The sequence below is a fragment of the Eriocheir sinensis genome, chromosome 54, assembly GCF_024679095.1.
Source record: "Eriocheir sinensis breed Jianghai 21 chromosome 54, ASM2467909v1, whole genome shotgun sequence".
Classification (NCBI taxonomy): domain Eukaryota; kingdom Metazoa; phylum Arthropoda; class Malacostraca; order Decapoda; family Varunidae; genus Eriocheir; species Eriocheir sinensis.
The window spans coordinates 6,430,398-6,447,897 of NC_066562.1; the positions used below are offsets into that span (position 1 = coordinate 6,430,398).

The 17,500-nt window shown below is 39.3% G+C and overlaps 1 protein-coding gene and 2 long non-coding RNA genes across 5 annotated transcripts in view; 1 reads left to right on the plus strand and 2 right to left on the minus strand.

Moving 5' to 3' along the window:
- Nucleotides 1-6,294: 6,294 nt before the first annotated feature.
- Nucleotides 6,295-11,929, minus strand: LOC126983655 (uncharacterized). Of its 3 annotated transcripts, none has more exons than XR_007736096.1 (3): nt 9,908-11,929; nt 9,150-9,865; nt 6,295-8,967 (listed from the first exon to the last, which is right to left on the minus strand). It is a non-coding gene; the product is annotated as an uncharacterized LOC126983655 (long non-coding RNA). The 3 variants fall into 3 exon arrangements; XR_007736095.1 differs by having other exon boundaries at nt 9,150-9,425; nt 9,517-11,929; XR_007736094.1 differs by having other exon boundaries at nt 9,150-11,929.
- Nucleotides 11,930-11,997: 68 nt separating this feature from the next.
- The window catches only part of LOC126983656 (zwei Ig domain protein zig-8-like), a 167,207-nt gene continuing 161,704 nt past the window's right edge, over nt 11,998-17,500 (minus strand). The window contains exon 7 of the mRNA XM_050836594.1: nt 11,998-12,451. Within this exon, the coding sequence (XP_050692551.1) occupies nt 12,312-12,451 (140 nt within the window). The 3' untranslated portion in view covers nt 11,998-12,311. The remainder of the gene's footprint in view (nt 12,452-17,500) is intronic.
- LOC126983657 (uncharacterized) overlaps nt 12,705-17,500 on the plus strand; it is a 134,499-nt gene continuing 129,703 nt past the window's right edge. Inside the window, exon 1 of the long non-coding RNA XR_007736098.1 lies at nt 12,705-12,785. This is a non-coding gene — a long non-coding RNA (uncharacterized LOC126983657). The remainder of the gene's footprint in view (nt 12,786-17,500) is intronic.

Consider the following 17,500-nt stretch of genomic DNA (forward strand, 5'->3'; position numbering starts at 1 on the left):
GTAACTTGTAACTGGTGTGTCGTTTTACCTGTCTATTAATTGCTTACCTGTGTGTCTTTCTTCTTAGTCGCTATCTCGTTCTTACCTGGGCTTAATTTGTCTACCTATTTAACTTTCTTTTTCAATTGGTAACTTGTAATTGTTGTGTAGTTTTACCTGTCTATTAATTCCCTACCTGTGTATCTTTCTTCTTAATTATTACTTGTTCTTACCTGTGTATAATTTTTCTAACTGTTAAACTTTCTCTTTCAATGGGTAACTTAATTGTTCTCTCGTTTTACCTGTCCATTAATTCCCAACCTGCGTGTCTTTCTTCTTAATTATTACCTGTTCTTACCTGTGTTTAATTTGTCTACCTATTTAACTTTCTCTTTCAATTGATAACTTGTAACTGATGTGTCGTTTTACATCCATTTTTTTATATAGATTTTTTTTACAGCACAGAAAGCAACTCAAAGACAACAATAAGAAAATGAAGAGAAAAAAAAGCCCGGTAACTGTTGCTCCCATGACATGGCTACCTGTGTGTTTTTCTTATTATTTCTTTTCTTGTCTTACCTGTATTTAATCTGTCTATCTGTTTTTTTTTCCCTATTGTTACACTTCACCTTTTACCTCTTGATTTCTCCATTGTTTGTCTACCTGAGTCTCTTTCTAATTTGTTTTGTCTTACCTGTATTTTATGTCTATCTTTTTTTTTCTATATATTGTTACACTTCCCTTTTACCTGTTGATTTCTGTTTCGTGTTACCCGTTCACTGTTTGTCTACCTGAGTCTATAATTAACCGGTACCTCGTTTTACCTGTCCTATCCGTCCACCTGTGTATACCTGTTCTCTCCTCGTAATTGGCACCTTGTCATACCTGTCTTGTTGGTGTACCTGTAATGATTTATCGCTAATTGTTGCCGTGTCGTACCTGTCTTTAACCTGTCTACTTTAACCTTGCCTTTTAATAATTATCTACCTGTGTATGTTATTTTGTGGGATTTCTATGTTTTCTCTCGCATTTCGTCTCTTCATACTATTTTTATCACCCTGTATTTTGCCAATTATTCATATATTTCCTTCTATTTTTTTATTATTTATCATTCTTTTTGTTGTTTTATGTTAGTGTGTATTTCCTGTTTTTTTTATTTGTGTGTTATATGTCTTTTCATATTACTTATAATCATCATCTTTTTTTTCATCCATGTATAATGTTATTTGATTTCGTGTGTGAGAGAGAGGGGGTGAGAGAGAGTGCGGGTGAGAGAGAGGGGGGGGAGGAGAGAGAGGGTGTGAGAGAGAGAGAGAGGGGATGAGAGAGAGAGAGAGAGAGAGAGAGAGAGAGAGAGAGAGAGAGAGAGAGAGAGAGAGAGAGAGAGAGAATATGGAATTGTATTGAAGGGAAAGGAAAGAGAAGGGAAGAAAGAAAGCAGAGAGAAAGGAAAGGAAAAAGAAAAGGAATGAAAGGCAGAAAGGAAGGAAAGTAGAGGGAAAACAAACAAGAAAAAAGAAAGAAGTGAAAGATAGAAAAAGAAAAGGAATGGAAGAAGGGAAAAAGAGGGAAAAAAAGGGAGAAAAAAGAAAGAAAACGAGGAAAACAAATGAGAGAGAGAGAGAGAGAGAGAGAGAGAGAGGAATAAAAAAAAATAACCCTCTTCATTATTCACATATTTTCCTGGCATAGTGTGTCCCCCGTTTTCTTTACAGCCCCGTTTTCTTTTACAATGAGGGGTGACATTGTTGTTTACGTGTGTGTTTGTTTGTGTGTTTGCCTTTGATGTTTTGAGTTTCATGTATTTTTTTGAGCCTCGTGAGATTTGTTTTTGAAGCTTGTCCACAAAACTCACGTAATTATCCTGGTTTGAAAATTTTTAAGAACGCATTTTTTTTCCCTCTGTTCTTTCCACAGATTTTTGTATTTATTTATTTTATTGTGTTTTTTTGGACACGAAAAGAAACGAAAACAACAACAATTCATGATGCTTTTGTCTTCATTGTCTTCGTTTGTTTTCTTTTAATTCATTCTGTATTTATTTATTTGTTTTTTGGGTTTGGTAAGATTTTGTTTCTTCCCTTTTTTTCTTCCTCTCAGACAACAACACAAAAAAGAAGAAAAAAAACGTGATTCTTTTGTCTTCATTGTCTTCGTATGCGTTTTCTTTTCATTCATTTTTTTTGTATGTTTGGTGAGATTTCGTTTTTTCTTTTTCTTCTGACAAAAAAACAACAACAACGAAAAAAACAACCTGTGATTCTTTTGTCTTCATTGTCTTCGTATGCGTTTTCTTTTCAATCATTTTTTTGTATGTTTGGTGAGATTTCGTTTTTTCTTTTTCTTCTGACAAAAAAACAACAACAACGAAAAAAACAACCTGTGATTCTTTTGTCTTCATCGTCCAAGAATGTGTTTTCTTTTCATATATATTTTTCTTCTTTTTCTTCTTTTTCTTCCAACATCAAAAAGTCCTCGTTTCTTCTCTGTTTTCTTCTCTGATCCAAAAAAAAACAAAAAAAACACAGAAACATTGCTAGATTAAAGAAGAGAAAGAAAAGGAAAACAAGGAATAAGAGATACGGAATAAGGAGAAGGAATAAGGCAACTAAGATGAAGAAGAAGAAGAAGAAGAAGAAGAAAAAGAAAAAGAAAAAGAAAAAGAAGAAGAAGAAGAAGAAGAAGAAGAAGAAGAAAAAACGAGAAGAAAAAGAGGAAGAATAAAAGGAAAAGAACAAGAAGTAGAACATTTCCTTTAATTCCTTTTCCTATTCCTTTATTTTTTCTTAGCTTGATGATAATTAGCGCATAACGGGACCACTTTTTCTGAGACTTTGCCAACACGCTTTTTGATGCAAGGAATAAAAAAGGAATAAAAAGAAGTAAAAAAACAAATAAAAAGGAAACATACTTAGACAATGACGACGAAAGGAACGTTTTTTTTTTATCAGAGAAGAAAACGAAGAAGAAACGAAGACTTTTCCACAATTTTCCTTTATTTTCTATCCCTTCTTCCTCTTCCTCTGCATTTCTTTTCTTTCCCTTTCCTTTCCTTCCCTTCCTTTGCATTTCGTGTTAACTTTTCTTACTCTCCCACTCTACTTGCTAACATGTCTCTATATCTATCTATCTATCTCTATCTATCTATATATTTCTCTTTGTTTCAGATGCCCTCAAAGTGGTGTGTTGGTCTATCTGTCTGTCTGTCTGTATGTGTCTGTCTGTTTCTTCATATTTTCCAACCATTTCTCATTCTCCTAGCTTCACTGTTCCCTTGTGTGTGTTTGTGTATGTGTCTCTCTTTGTGTATATGTGTCTGCCTGTATGTGTCTGTGTGTTTGCCTGTCTGTCTGTCTCTCTGGTCTCCCCGGCGCCCGTTCTTGAGTCTCGCGTCACGCACTTCGTTTTCACATCATTGTTCGCTGTGGAGAGTTGGCACAGTTGGGCTCGTGAAGGTGACTAGTGTGTGTGTGTGTGTGTGTGTGTGTGTGTGTGTGTGTGTGTGTGTGTGTGTGTGTGTGTGTGTGTATTTGAGTTGCAATGTGCATGGGTCTTTGAAGGTTGATATATGTGTTTGTATATGTGTGTATGGTGTGTGTGTGTGTGTGTGTGTGTGTGTGTGTCTCGTCTCTTTTTTTTCTTTTTCGTCTTTCTTTAAATCTGTTTTCATCTGTTAAGGAAAAGGAATATGAGAATAGGATGAAAAAGAGGAAAAATGGGAAGGAAAAAGAAAGGAAATTAAGGAAAAGGAAAGGAAAAAATGGGAAAAGAGAAAGGAAAATATGGGAAAAAGGAAGGAAAAGGAGAGGAAACTAAGGAAAGGGAAAGGAAAAAATGTGAAAAGAAAGGAAAAGATGGGACTAAAAGAAGGAAAAGGAAAGGAAATTAAGGGGAAAGAAAGGAAAAAATGGGAAAAGAAAGGAAAAGATTTGAACGGAAAAAAATATGAAAAAAAGAAGAGAAAGGAAACGAAGTAAAAAACATAAGGAATTAAAGTGAAAAAAAATGTAAAAATGAATAAATGGATAAAAATGGAAGAAAAAAATTGAAAGATGAAAAAATAAATGAACAAAAAAAAGAAGGGAAAGGAAAAAAAAGAAAGAATAAGAGGAAAGGAGAGAATGAGAGAATGATGACGAACATGATTAAGTTTTTCATTTTCACTTCACCTCCCTCCCTCCCTCCCTCCCTCCCCTCCCTTCACCTCCCTCTCTCCCCCTTTCCCTCCACCTCTTTCACCCCTCCCTCCCCACCTCTTTCCCTCCTTTCCCTCCCTCCCTTCCCCTCCCTCCCTCCCCACCTCCTTTCCCTATCTCCTTTTCCTCCCTCCCCCTCACCACCGCCCTTCCTCCTCTCCCTTTTCCTCCCTCCCTCCGTTCCATCTCTCCCTCCCCACCTCCTTCCCTCCCTTCCCATTCCCACCTCCTTCAACCCCTCCCTCCCCCTTACTACACCCAGTCCTCATCGCCCTCTCCTCCCTCCCTCCCTACCTCCTTCCACTCCCTTCACCTCCCTCCTCTCCCTCCACTCCCTTCCTCCCTCTCCCCTCCTCCCCCCCCCCTTTCACCACTGCACTCTCTCTTTTAATTTCTCTCATTACATTTGAATTACTGAGCTCCACGCGCGTTCCCTCCCTTCATTTATTTCCCCTTACTATTATTTTCCTTTTTTCTTTTCCTTTTTTTCTTTCTTTTTCTTTCTTTTCTTTCTCCTCCATTTCTCTCCCTTTCTTCTTTCCCTTCCATTTATATTGTCCGTCTTTTTTCCCAGTTTCTTTTCCTTCCTTTTTTTTTCTTTTTCTTACATTTGATTTCCTTTCTTTTCTTCGTTTTCGTTCCGTTCTCTTTATTTTCCTTTTCTTTTCCTTCCTTTATATTTCTTTCTCTTCCTTTTCCTTCCTTTTCTTCTCTTCCCTTCCTTTCTCTTTCTTTCCCTTCCCTTCCCTTCCCTTCCCTTTCCTTCCCTTCCCTTTCCTTCCCTTCCCTTTCCTTCCCTTCCCTTCCTTTCCCTTCCCTTCCCTTCCCTTCCCTTCCCTTCCCTTCCTTTCCTTTCCCTTCCCTCCCTTTCCCTTCCCTTCCTTCCCAAATCCACCCCCTCCCCGTTTCCTCCTCCTCCTCCTCCTCCTCCTCCTCCTCCTCCTCCTCCTCCTGTTTTCGCTCTCCCTAATTAAAGAATGGACACAGTAATCATTGAAAATATGATTTTGACCCTGTAGAGAGAGAGAGAGAGAGAGAGAGAGAGAGTTGCGTTCCCTTCCTTCCTCTTCTTCCCATCCATCTTCATCATTCTCCCTCTCTTTATCCTTCACTTTTCCTTCGTATTTTTGCCCTTTTTTCTCTTCCTTTCCATCTTTCTTTCCGCTCCTCCTTTCCTCCTTCCTTACCTCTCTCGTTTCTCTCCAATTCTCTCTCTCGTTTTTTTCCGTCATTTTTTTCTTTTTTCTTTTCTATTCTTTCGTCTTTCGTTTTTTTCTGTATCTTGTTTTCTTATTTCGTTTTCTTTTTCTTTCCTTATCTGGTTTATCTTTTTTTGTCCAATTATTTCTCCTCTTTCTTTCTCTCCTTTCTCTTTCCTTTTCATTTTCTTCCCTTATCTTGATTATCCTTTCTTTCTCTAGTTGTTTCTCTTCTTTCTTTCTCTCCTTTTTCTTTCCTTTTCATTTGTTAATCTTTTCTTTCTCTTCTTTCTTTCTCTCCTTTTTCTTTCCTTTCTACTCCATTCTCCTCCTTTCATCTTTGCTTCTCTTTCTCTTCTCCTCTCCTCTTCCTTTCCTTTTCCTCCTCCTTTTCCTCACCTTTTCTCTCCCCCAGTTGCTTCTCACATTTCCTCCTTCCTCCCTTTCTTCTTCCTCCTTTCCCTTTTTTCCTATTTTTTCATATTTCCCTTTTCCTTTTTCTTCCTTTCTCTTTTTTTTTACTTTTTATATATTCTCTTTTCTTATCTTTTCTTCTTTTCCTTTTTTCATATTCTGCTACAATTATTTTTTCCTTCCTTTCCTCCGTTCTCCTCCTCCTCCTTTCTTTTCTCCTCCTCTTCCTCTCTTTTCTCATTTTCCTTTTCTTACTCTGTTATATTTATTTTTTTCTTCATTTCCTCCTTTCTCCTCCTCCTTCTTTTTCTCCCCCTCTTCATGTCTTTTCTCCTTTTCCTTTTTTTATTGTTACATTTTCCTTTTTCCTTCATTTCCTCTCTCCTCCTCCTCTTCCTCCTCCTCCTTTCTCTTCTCCTCCTCCTCTCCTCACCTTCGCTCCCTCTCAGGTGTTTCTCGTTCCCTTAATTAACAGGTAAACACACAGGGACAAGGAAATAACAAGAGGAAATAACATTCTTTTATTTGTTATCTAAAAACAGTCGTTATGTTTATGCTGTTACACGACATTAGACGCCCGGGAACACACACACACACACACACACACACACACACACACACACACGCACACACACACGTACAGAGGAAAGGAGACCAGCTGTGAAGGACATTAGCGAGGGGGAAACACACACACACACACACACACACACACACACACACACACACACGCACGCATTCACATACACACACTGTGGAAAGCCTGTCAGCCCCATTCATCCTCCAGAAATGTGTGTGTGTGTGTGTGTGTGTGTGTGTGTGTGTGTGTGTGTGTGTGTGTGTGGCTGGACGTCTTAACACTCAACAGACCAGAAATAAACAACATCCTAGTGCAGAACTATTTGATGTATGTAAATATATACCGCTCGGAGGAGGAGGAGGAGGAGGAGGAGGAGGAGGAGGAGGAAGAAAGAGGAGGTGAGTAAAAGTAAACAGGCTATACATACATAAACTCCTTCCATCCCTCCTCCTCCTCCTCCTCCTCCTCCTCCTCTTCTTCTTCTTCCTTATATAAAAGAACAACATGAATGGTACATCGAGATTGGGTGCTGCGTGTTGGCTTGACGAGACGAGGAGGAGGAGGAGGAAGAGGAGGAGGAAGAGGAGGAAGAGGGGAAGGATCTGAAGAAGGTAGAGAGAGGAAGTGAAAAGAATGGGATGGGAACGTAGGAAAGAAAGAAAAAGGGAGGAAGAAGAGGAGAGGAAGAGGAAGAGGAAGAGGAAGATTGCACAGGTAATTAGGAGACACAAGGAAGGAAGAGGATGAAAGCAGGGAAGAGAGAGAAGAGGAAGGAAGAGGAAGGGGAGGATGAGGAAGAGGTGCAGGGTACAAGTAATTAGGAGACACGAAGATGAAAGAGGATGAAAGTAGGGAAGAGAAAGAAGAGGAAGGAAGAGGAAGAATGGAAGAGAAGAAGGAGGAGGAGGAGGAGGAGGAGGAGGATAGATGACAGGTAACATCACACCTGGACCAATTAAGGTAAGCCAACAACACCCAACATTTGATCATGACGTCGAGTAAAAAGGAAAATGGATACAACACCATCATCATCACCATCATCTTCACCATCATTATCACAAACATTATTACCTTCCTTACCATCCTTACCAGCATCTTCACTTTCACCATCATCTTCATCAATACAAAATACAGGTAATGATTCTCGCCTCACCTTCACCCTTTTGGACTAATTGGAGGTGGAAGTGATGAAGGTGAGAAGGAGAGGAAGAGAGTGAAAGTGAAAGACAGATTGAGGAAGGAAAAAAATGTTGCGTGAGAATTAAAAAAAGAAAATGATGAAAAGGAAAAGATAAAAAGGAAAAGATATGAAGATTGAAGACGCACGGAAAATATATTGGAAAGAAAAATAGAGAAGAAATAGAGGAAGAAGGAACAGAAAACAAGAATAAGAAAAGTGGACAATAAACAAGAGGAGGAAGAGGAGAGAAAAAAATGAGAAGGCAGAGAATGAAGGAAAAAAACCGGAGAATTAAAACGAAAAAGGAATGAATTAGAGAAAAGAGGAAAATAATGAAGAAAAACAGAAAGAATGAAGAATGAAAGGAGGAAATGTATGAAAAGGGAAAAAGTAAGGTAGCAAAAGAGAAGGAGGAGGAGAATGCGGAGAGGGAAAGGAAGTAAGAAATCGATAAAGTAAGATATTTAAGAAAAAGAAGAAGAAAAAAGAAGAAGAAGAAGAAGAAGAAGAAGAAGAAAAGAGAGTGAAACAGTAGAGAAAGCTAATTATCACCTTATCTCACCTTTACCTGTACATAACACCTGGTGGGAACACACACACACACACACACACACACACACACACACACACACACACACACACACGTTATATACAAGAGGATTAACATAACATAGATGTGTAGATAAGTTTATGTATATATATTTATATATGTATGTACCATTTTGTTTATTTATTTATATACAACACATAAAACACCTTTACACACACACACACACACACACACACACACACACACACACACACACACACACACACACACACACACACACACACTCCAAACACGTAGAAAAAAATGTTTGAATTTTTTTACATATATATTTTTTTTGTTTACATTCGTTTATTAGGAAAACTTATAAGCACTGTTTTTTCTCGTTTTTTTATCGTTTTTTTTTATCTTTGTTAGAAAACCTTAAAATTTACGACCTTAAGACTAACACACTTTCCTGTCATTTCTTTTGTTTTCTTTTTGTTTTGTTTTCTTTTTTTCGTTTGTATATCACTGTCTTGTCTTGTTGCACTGTTTTTCGAGGTCATTTTTTTTCTTTTTCCTTTTCTTGTGTGTGTATGTGTGTGGAGAGGTTCTGTGTGTGCGTCTGTGTGTGTATGTGTGCGTGCGTGTGCTTTTGCGTGAGTTTGCGTGCGGAGGAGCAGTTTATAGTTTAGACACGCTCACACGCACTTCCTCCTCCTCCTCCTCTTCCTCTTCCTCTTCCTTCTTCTCAGTGTTTCAGCAAAGGAGGGCAAAACACCTTACTGATGAGTTTGCGCCTTTTAACACACCTTTTCTAACACCTTTTCAACTGACCTTTCCTTTCCAACACACTCTAAATATATAACCTTTTAACATATCTTTTCTAACACCTTTTTAACTGACCTTTCCTTTTCAACACACTCTTCAACAATCAACTAACACACCTTTATATATAACCTTTTAACGTATCTTCTCTAACATCTTTTCAACTGACCTTTCCTTTCCAACACACTCTTTAACGATCTACTAACACACCTTCATGTATCACCTTCTAACATATCTTTTCTAACACCTTTTCAACTGACCTTTTCCTTTTCAACGCACTCTTCGACAATCTACTAACACACCTTTATATATTACCTTTTAACATATCTTTTCTTACACCTTTTCAACTGACCTTTTCCTTTCCAACGCACTCTTCGACAATCTACTAACACACCTTCATATATTACCTTTTAACATATATTTTCTAACACCTTTTCAACTGACCTTTTCTTTTTCAACGCACTCTTCGACAATCTACTAACACACCTTTATATATTACCTTTTAACATATCTTTTCTTACACCTTTTCAACTGACCTTTCCTTTTCAACGCACTCTTCAACAATATACTGACACACCTTAATATATCCCCTTCTAACATATCTTTTCTAACACCTTTTCAACTGACCTTTTCCTTTCCAACGCACTCTTCGACAATCTACTAACACACCTTTATATATAACCTTTTAACATATCTTTTCTAACACCTTTTCAACTGACCTTTTCTTTTTCAACGCACTCTTCAACAATATACTGACACACCTTAATATATCACCTTTTGTATTGACGTTTCTGCTGACCTTTATCCAACGCAATTGTTTTAAGAGTTCCTTTTTTTTTCAACTGTCTTATTTACGGTTCCTTGATGTTTTTTTTTTTTTTTAGTGTGCCTTTTTTTATATTGGCACCTTCTCCTTGGCACCTTCTCCTTGGCACCTTCTCCTTGGCACCTTCTCCTTGGTACCTTCTCCTTGGCACCTTCTCCTTGGCACCTTCTCCTTGGCACCTTCTCATATATACCTTCCTAAGAACACCTTTTTGCAGTACATCATTTTCTTAATTACGCTTTTTTGTCATGTATAAGTTTTTAGTATTATCCTTTATTATATTCACTTTTTCATATAATATCCTTTTTTTATATACAATCCACTTTTTTCTTCTTGATATCCACTTTTTCATTATTTCCACATTTTCATAGTATTCCATTTCGTGTTCCATTTTTGTCATGTGAACTTCTTTTTTTTATATAGTCTTTTCCCCCACACATGTTCGTAGTTTTAGTAGTATTTCATTTCTTATTCCATTTTCGTCATGTCAACTCTTTTTCATGTTTTAGTTCTTTTCCACACACACATGTTCATCGTATACACCTTTGCAAACACTTTTCTCCCTTCAACACACACCTAGTCAGTCTCTCCCTTCCTCGCCTTCGCCTCAAACACAAACCTCAACACATATTAACACACACACAGACACACACACACACACACCACCGCTACCCATTACATTAAGCGGGGCAGTACAGTTTGTGAGATTAAAACACACACACACACACACACACACACACACACACACACACACACACACACACACACACACACACACACACACACACACGTAATGGGTCTTTTTCCGTAATACACCGAACACTTTGAGGTCCAGAGGAAAAAAAAACACCGAAAAAAAACACAGGGAGATAAAACACAGGCGAGGGAAAACAAGGCAAGGCAAGCACGGTCATAACCACACACACACACACACACACACACACACACACACACACACTTGGCTTGTGAGTAATTGGTTGTTTTGTTCCATTAGGATTTAAAGAAGAGTAAAATTACCTTACTTAGTTACCTTAGTCTCCCCTCTCTCTCTCTCTCTCTCTCTCTCTCTCTCTCTCTCTCTCTCTCTCTCTCTCTCTCTCTCTCTCTCTCTCTCTCTCATAGACCTAAAAATAAGTAAATAAGAAAGAAATCAAAGAAAAGCAAGAAAATGGACAACCTTGCTCTCTTTCTTTCTCTCATTTTCTTTCTCACCTCCTTTCTCTCTTCTTCTGTTTGTCTCTTCCATTCGTAGCTTCAAGAATAGGGAATAGGAAGGAAAACGAAGAAATAGGAAGAAAATAGACAAATACTAACCTCCTCTCTCTCTCTCTCTCTCTCTCTCTCTCTCTCTCTCTCTCTCTCATTCGGAAGCAGGTCACGTGATTTTGTCCTTACGATCACAAGCAGCAGGAGGAGAACGTTCCGCTGTGATGGGTCTCGTTAGCTCAGACTTATGGAATCGGTTGGATCGGAGTGGCTTAGGTTGTGGTAGTGGTGGTGGTGGTGGTGGTGGTTGATGGATGTGTGTATGTGTGTATGTGTGTGCTTTGGGATTAGGGGAGGAAGGGTAATGTGTGTATGTCAGGGGAGGGGGGTATGTGTGTGTGTGTGTGTGTGTGTGTGTGTGTGTGATAAAGAATGGTGAGGTAAGAAGGGATTGAGAATGAATGAATGAATAAAGGAAGGAAGGAAGAAAGAAAGAAAGAAAGAAAGAAAGAAAGAAAGAAAGGAAATAAGGAAGAATTTAATAACGGCAGTAAGAAAGGAAGGAATGAAAATTTGAGAAAAAACAGAAAAAAAACAGAAATAATGAATGAATGAGTGAATGAAAGGAGAGAATAAAGAAAATAACAAAATAAAGAAGAAAGGAAATGAGATAAGAGCATTGAAAATAAGCGGGAAACAACTAGAAAGAAGAAGAAGAGGAGGAAAAGAAGGAAAAGTTAAAAATAAAATGAGGAAAAAATCACATGATCCCCCAATTCAGGAGGAGAAGGAAGGGAGGAAAATGAGGATGGGAGGATTGAGTAAGAATAGTAGATGGGAGGAGAAGGATGGAAGGAAGGAGGAGGTAGATGGAGGAAAGAGTTGAAGGAGAAAAGGAAGGAGTGACAGAGATAGAGATAGAAAAGTAGATAGAGATATAGAGAGAGAGAATAGATGAGAAGAGAAGAGCAGAGAAGAGAAGAGAGAGAGAGAGAGAGAGAGAGAGAGAGAGAGAGAGAGAGAGAGAGAGAGAGAGAGAGAGAGAAAAACACACACACTCACACACAAACTGACACACACACAAAAAAAACCATTACCTCCATTTGAGAGAGAGAAAAAAAAGAAAAAAAAAGAGAGCGAAAAGAGAGAGAGCCTTAACCCATACCTTGGACACACAAAACCCGACAAAGGGAGAGAGAAAAAGGGAGGGAGATTAAAAAGTTCACACCAATAAAGGGAGACGAGAAAGGGAGAGGGAAGGGAGAGTAGGGAGCGCCATTTCACACACAAACTTCAGGGGGTCAAACCTTAATCCCTTAGAGAATACATATAAAGCAGACATTTAAAGGGACTATACACGTGTTATGCATATGCTTATCACGTTAGTCTTGTGAGGGGGATCGAACCCTGGACCCCCTTAGTAGCCAGCAGGGGGAGCAGCAGGCAGGGGAACAGTAGGGGGAGGCTGGGCAGGGCTGGGGGCGTGGCGGATACCTGCATGGCGGCGGGGGCGTCACCTGGGGGAGAGAGAAGCAATGAACACCTTTGGGAGATATGGGAAATGAGAAAGAGGAGAATGTGAAGTTAGTGAAGAGAAAAACGAAAGTGTTCCTTCATATTTTCTCCTCCTCCTCCTCTTCCTCCTTCTCCTCCTCCTCTTCCTATGTATGTATGTGTTCCAATGTCTTCCTCCTCCTCCTCCTCCTCCTTCTCCTCCTCCTCCTCCTCCTCCTACTTTTTTTTTACAGTGTTTTGTATGTTTCAGGTTTCTTCCGATGGTCACTCCACGAGGAAGAGGAAGAGGAAGTTGAGGAGGAAGAGGAAGAGGAGGAGGAGAACACGAGACGAAAGGTATTTAATCATCCTTACACTTTTTAGGAGGAGGAGGAGGAGGAGGAGGAGGAGGAGGAAGAAAGGACGAAGTTTATGAGAAAGGTAAGAGAGGGAGAGGTAAGGAGGAGAGGAGGAAGAGGAGGGGAGAGAAAAGGGAGGGAGGGAGGGAAGAAAGGGAGAGAAAGAGGGAGAGAATTTGTGTTGACTTGTTATTAGTAAACCGCTTTTAAATGGAGGAGGAGGAGGAGGAGGAGGAAGAGGAGGAAGAGGAGGAAGAGGAGGAAGAGGAGGAAGAGGAGGAAGGGAAGTGAGAAGTGAGAAGTGAGAAGTGAGAAGTGAGAAGTGAGAGAGAGAGAGAGACCCATTTAGGTTGACGCGTGATATTCTTCACTTCGGAGGTAATATGTAGGAAGACTTTCCTCCTCCTCCTCCTCCTCCTCTTTCTGGGCTACATATTCTGTCTTATTTTCTCTCTTCCTCCTCCTCCTCCTCCAACTCCTCCTCCTTCTTCTCCTCCTCCTCCTCCTCCTCCTCCTCCTCCTCCTCCTCCTCCTCCTCCTCCTCCTCCTCCTCCTCCTCCTCCTCCTCCTCCTCCTCCTCCTCCTCCTCCTCCTCCTCCTCCTCCTCCTCCTCCTCCTCCTCCTCTTCCTCTTCCCCCTCCTCCTCCTCCATTTGAAAGCGGTCTCCTAAGAGCAACACAACGCAAACAGCTCTCCTCCTTCTCTCCCTTTATTCTCTCTCTCTCTCTCTCTCTCTCTCTCTCTCTCTCTCTCTCCATGCCTTCTCTCCATACCTCCTCTCTCTATCTTCTCTCATCTATTCTTCTCTCCCTTCCTTCTCTCTTTCTCTTTCTCTTTCATCTCTCTTCTTCCCTACATTTCTCTCCTTCCCTTCTTCTTTTTCCTTTCTCTTCTCTTTCTTATCTTCTTTTCTCCCTTTTTCCTTTTTTCCTTTCATTCATCTCCCCTTCCACCCTTTCCCTCCCTTTCCTTTATTCCTTCTTCTCTCCTTCCCTTCCCTCTCTTTCCCTCCTCCCTCTTTATCCCATCTCTTCTCTTCTTCTTCTCCTTCCTCTTCCTTTCCTTCTCTCTTCCTTACCTTTATCTCCCTTATCCTTCTCATCCCCTTTCGTCCCTTCACATTCTTCTTGTCATTCCTCCTCCTCCTCCTCCTCCTCCTCCTCCTCCTCCTTCTCCTCCTGAAGTTAAGGGCCAAATGACGTCAGAAAGAAAGAAAGAAGAGAGAGAGAGAGAGAGAGAGAGAGAGAGAGAGAGCATTTCCAACACATCCCAAGGCAACACATGAAGCATTGCAACACATTTTTATCGCATTTGTGTTGCGTCCATTGTGTTCTATTGGAAGGAGGAGGAGGAGGAGGAGGAGGAAGAGGAGGAGGAGGAGGAGGAGGAGAATGGAGAGAATGGAGGAGAGAAAGAGAGGAGAGAATGAGGGAAGGATTTGAATGGAATGGAAGGAATGGAAAAGAAAAAAAAAAGAAGAGAAGGGAAAGGATGGAAAGGAGACGAAAGGATAAAAAGAGAAAGGAAAAGGGAAAAGAGAAAAGGAAAAGAGCAAATGAAAGAAAGAGAAAGAAAGGGAAGGAATGGAAAAGAAGGGAATGGAAGGGAGACGAAAAAATGAAAAGGAGAGGAAAATGGATGAAGATGGAAAGAAAAGGAAAGGAAAAAGAAAGGAATAGAAAAGAGAAAGAAAGAGAAAGAAAGGAAAGGAAAGAAGGAATAAAATAGAAATGAAGAATAAAAGATAATTAATATGAAAAAGGAAGAAATATGAAGAATGGAGAGGAGGGAGGAAGACAACGAGAGAGAGAGAGAGGAGGAAGAGGAGGATGAAGAAGACGAGGAAGAGAAAATGGAAGTGTACAGGAAAGCAAGAGGAGGAGGAGGAGGAGGAGGAGGAGGAAGAGGAAGAGAAAATGGCGTGAAAGAAAACACACACACACACACACACACACACACACACACACACACACACACACACACACACACACACACACACACACACACACACGGCTGAATGACTTGTTGTAATTTTCATCTGATTTTCTTTTGTCTCCCCTTCAACGGCTTCCGGGAACTGAAAACGCGCCAGACGTCCATTGCTCTTTACATTATGCTTCACCTTTTAAATAATTTCCTTGCCCTATTTACTCTGTTCGTTAATTATTTGCTTATTCCGAGTTAATCAGCAGCGAGGCGTGTGTTATTTTGGGTAATTATACTATTCCTGTTATTGTTATTTCTTGTGTTATTAGTTGTATTGTTATCATTATTGTTGTTTTCATTATTACTGTTTCTCTCTCTCTCTCTCTCTCTCTCTCTCTCTCTCTCATTCCTCTCCCTCTCCTTCCCTTTATGCGTCTTCTACCTCACTTCCTGTTTTCACACTCTCTCTCTCCCTTTCTCTCTTTCTCTTCCTCTTTATTCTCCTTATTCTGTGTTGCTCTTTATCCTCTCATCTGCATTCCTTCTCTTCCTCCTCCTCCACACTCCTTCGTTTTCTCCGTTTTTCCCTTCCTGTGTTCCTTCCTCCTCTACCTCCCTCCCCTTCCTCTTTTCTTTCCTCCTCTCTTCCTTCCTTACCTCGCCTTCATCCTCCTCCTCTTTCCTCTCTTTCCTTCCTTCTTTCTTCTCTTTCTTTCTCTGCCTGAATACATCTCTCCGTTTCCTCCCTTTTTCATGGATTACCTCCCTTTCCTACTCTTCTACTTTCTCCTCTACCTTCCTCCCCTTTCTTTCCCTTGCCTCTCTTCCCTTTTCTCCTCAATTCCTCCCTTACCATCCTCCCCTTTTCTCCCTTCTTCTTCGTGTCTTACCTTCCCCTTTCCTTTCCTCTTACATCACCACCACCACCACCACCACCACAACCACCACCACCACCACTACCCTTCAATGGTGCGTGTCAGATACGTGTTTTGTTCCGCCAGGCTTTGGTGTTCTGCCGGTAACATAATATTGGCTAATTTTACTCTTTTTACGTATTCATGAGTCTCGCGCTTGTTATATCGAATTGGCTGCGTTGTTAGAGCTTATTACTGTATTATTATTGTTGTTGTTGTTGTTACTTTTTACTCATTCATTTCTCCTTATTCTTTTCTTCGTTTTGTTCTTTCTCAGTTTTATTTATCATTTTTTCTTCGTTTTCTTATTTTTCTTTCATTATATCATCATTGTTATTACTGCCATTCTCAATTTTCTCATTTCCTTTCATCTCCTTTTTGTTGTTTTTCGTCTTCCTTCCCTTCTTTTATTTTCCACTCCTTTCCTTTCCTTCTCTCTCTTCTTCTTTGTCTTCTCCCATTTACTCTCCTCTCCTTTTCATTTCTCCTTCCTTTCTTTCATTGCTATTTAATTTATTATTCTGTACTTCTGCCATTCTCATTTCCTTTCATCTTTTTCCAATTTTTTCGTCTCCTTTTCCTTCCCTTCTCTTTTTTTCACTCCTTTCCTTTCTTTCTCCTCTTCTTTGTCTTTTTTCATTTATTCTCCTTTCCTTTTCATTTCCCTTTCCTTTCTTTTATTGCTATTTCCTTTATTATTCTGTACTTCTCTATTTCCTCATTTCCTTTCATCTCCTTTCCATTTTTTTTGTCTCCCTTCCCTTCTCTTGTTTTCCACTCCTTTCCTTTCTTTCTCTCTCTTCTTCTTTGTCTTCTTTCATTTACTCTCCTTTCCTTTTTATTTCTCTTTCCTTTCTTTTATTGCTATTTCCTTCATTATTCTGTCTTTCACTATTTCCTCATTTCCTTTCATCTCCTTTCCATTTTTTTTGTCTCCCTTCCCTTCTCTTGTTTTCCACTCCTTTCCTTTCTTTCTCTCTCTTCTTCTTTGTCTTATTTCATTTACTCTCCTTTTCATTTTCTATTCCTTACTTTTATCGCTATTTCCATTATTATTCTGTTCTTCCGCCATTGTCATTTATTATCTTGTTATCTTGTTATTATCCTTTCCACCTCCTCCTCTTCCTCTTCCTCCTCCTCTTCCTCTTCCTCTTCCTCCTCATTCGTATCGACTTTCTCTCACTTTCATTGACTTTCTTTCACTCACTCCTACTTTCCTCTCTCTCTCTCTCTCTCTCTCTCTCTCTCTCTCTCTCTCTCTCTCATTATTTTTTTTCTCTTTATTCTTCTTCTTTTCTCTTTGTTTCCCTCTTTTATTTCTTCCTCTTTGTTTCCCCCTCTTTATTTTTCGTTTTATTGCTTGTTTCTGCTTTTCTCTTTTTCTCTAATTCTTATTCTCTCATTTTTATTTTACTTTTTCTTACTTTGATTTTTGCTTTTCTAATTTCTCTACTAATTTTATTTTATGTTTTTTATTAATTCCAAGTTTTATTGTCTTCTGTATTTCCATTTTTATTACAGTTTGTTTTAGTATTCATCGTTTTCATATTTTTCTCCCTTTTTCTTTCTATTTCCTTCTTTCATTCCTTTTCGTCTTTTTCTTCCTTTTCTATTTATTTCTTCTTTATTTTTGGTCTTTTCTTTTTTTTCATATTAAACTTTTTCTTCCCTATTTCCTTTCCTCCATATTATCCCTTCCCCCCTTTTCTCTCTCCTTCCCTCCTATCCTCCCTCCTTTCCTTCACCTCCTCCTTCTTCTCTTCTCTCTTCCTTTATATTTATCTCCTCTTTTCCTTTTTTTCATTTCATATTAAACTTTTTCTTCCTTATTTCCTTTTTTCCATATCGCTTCTCCTCCTTTTCTCTCTCCGTC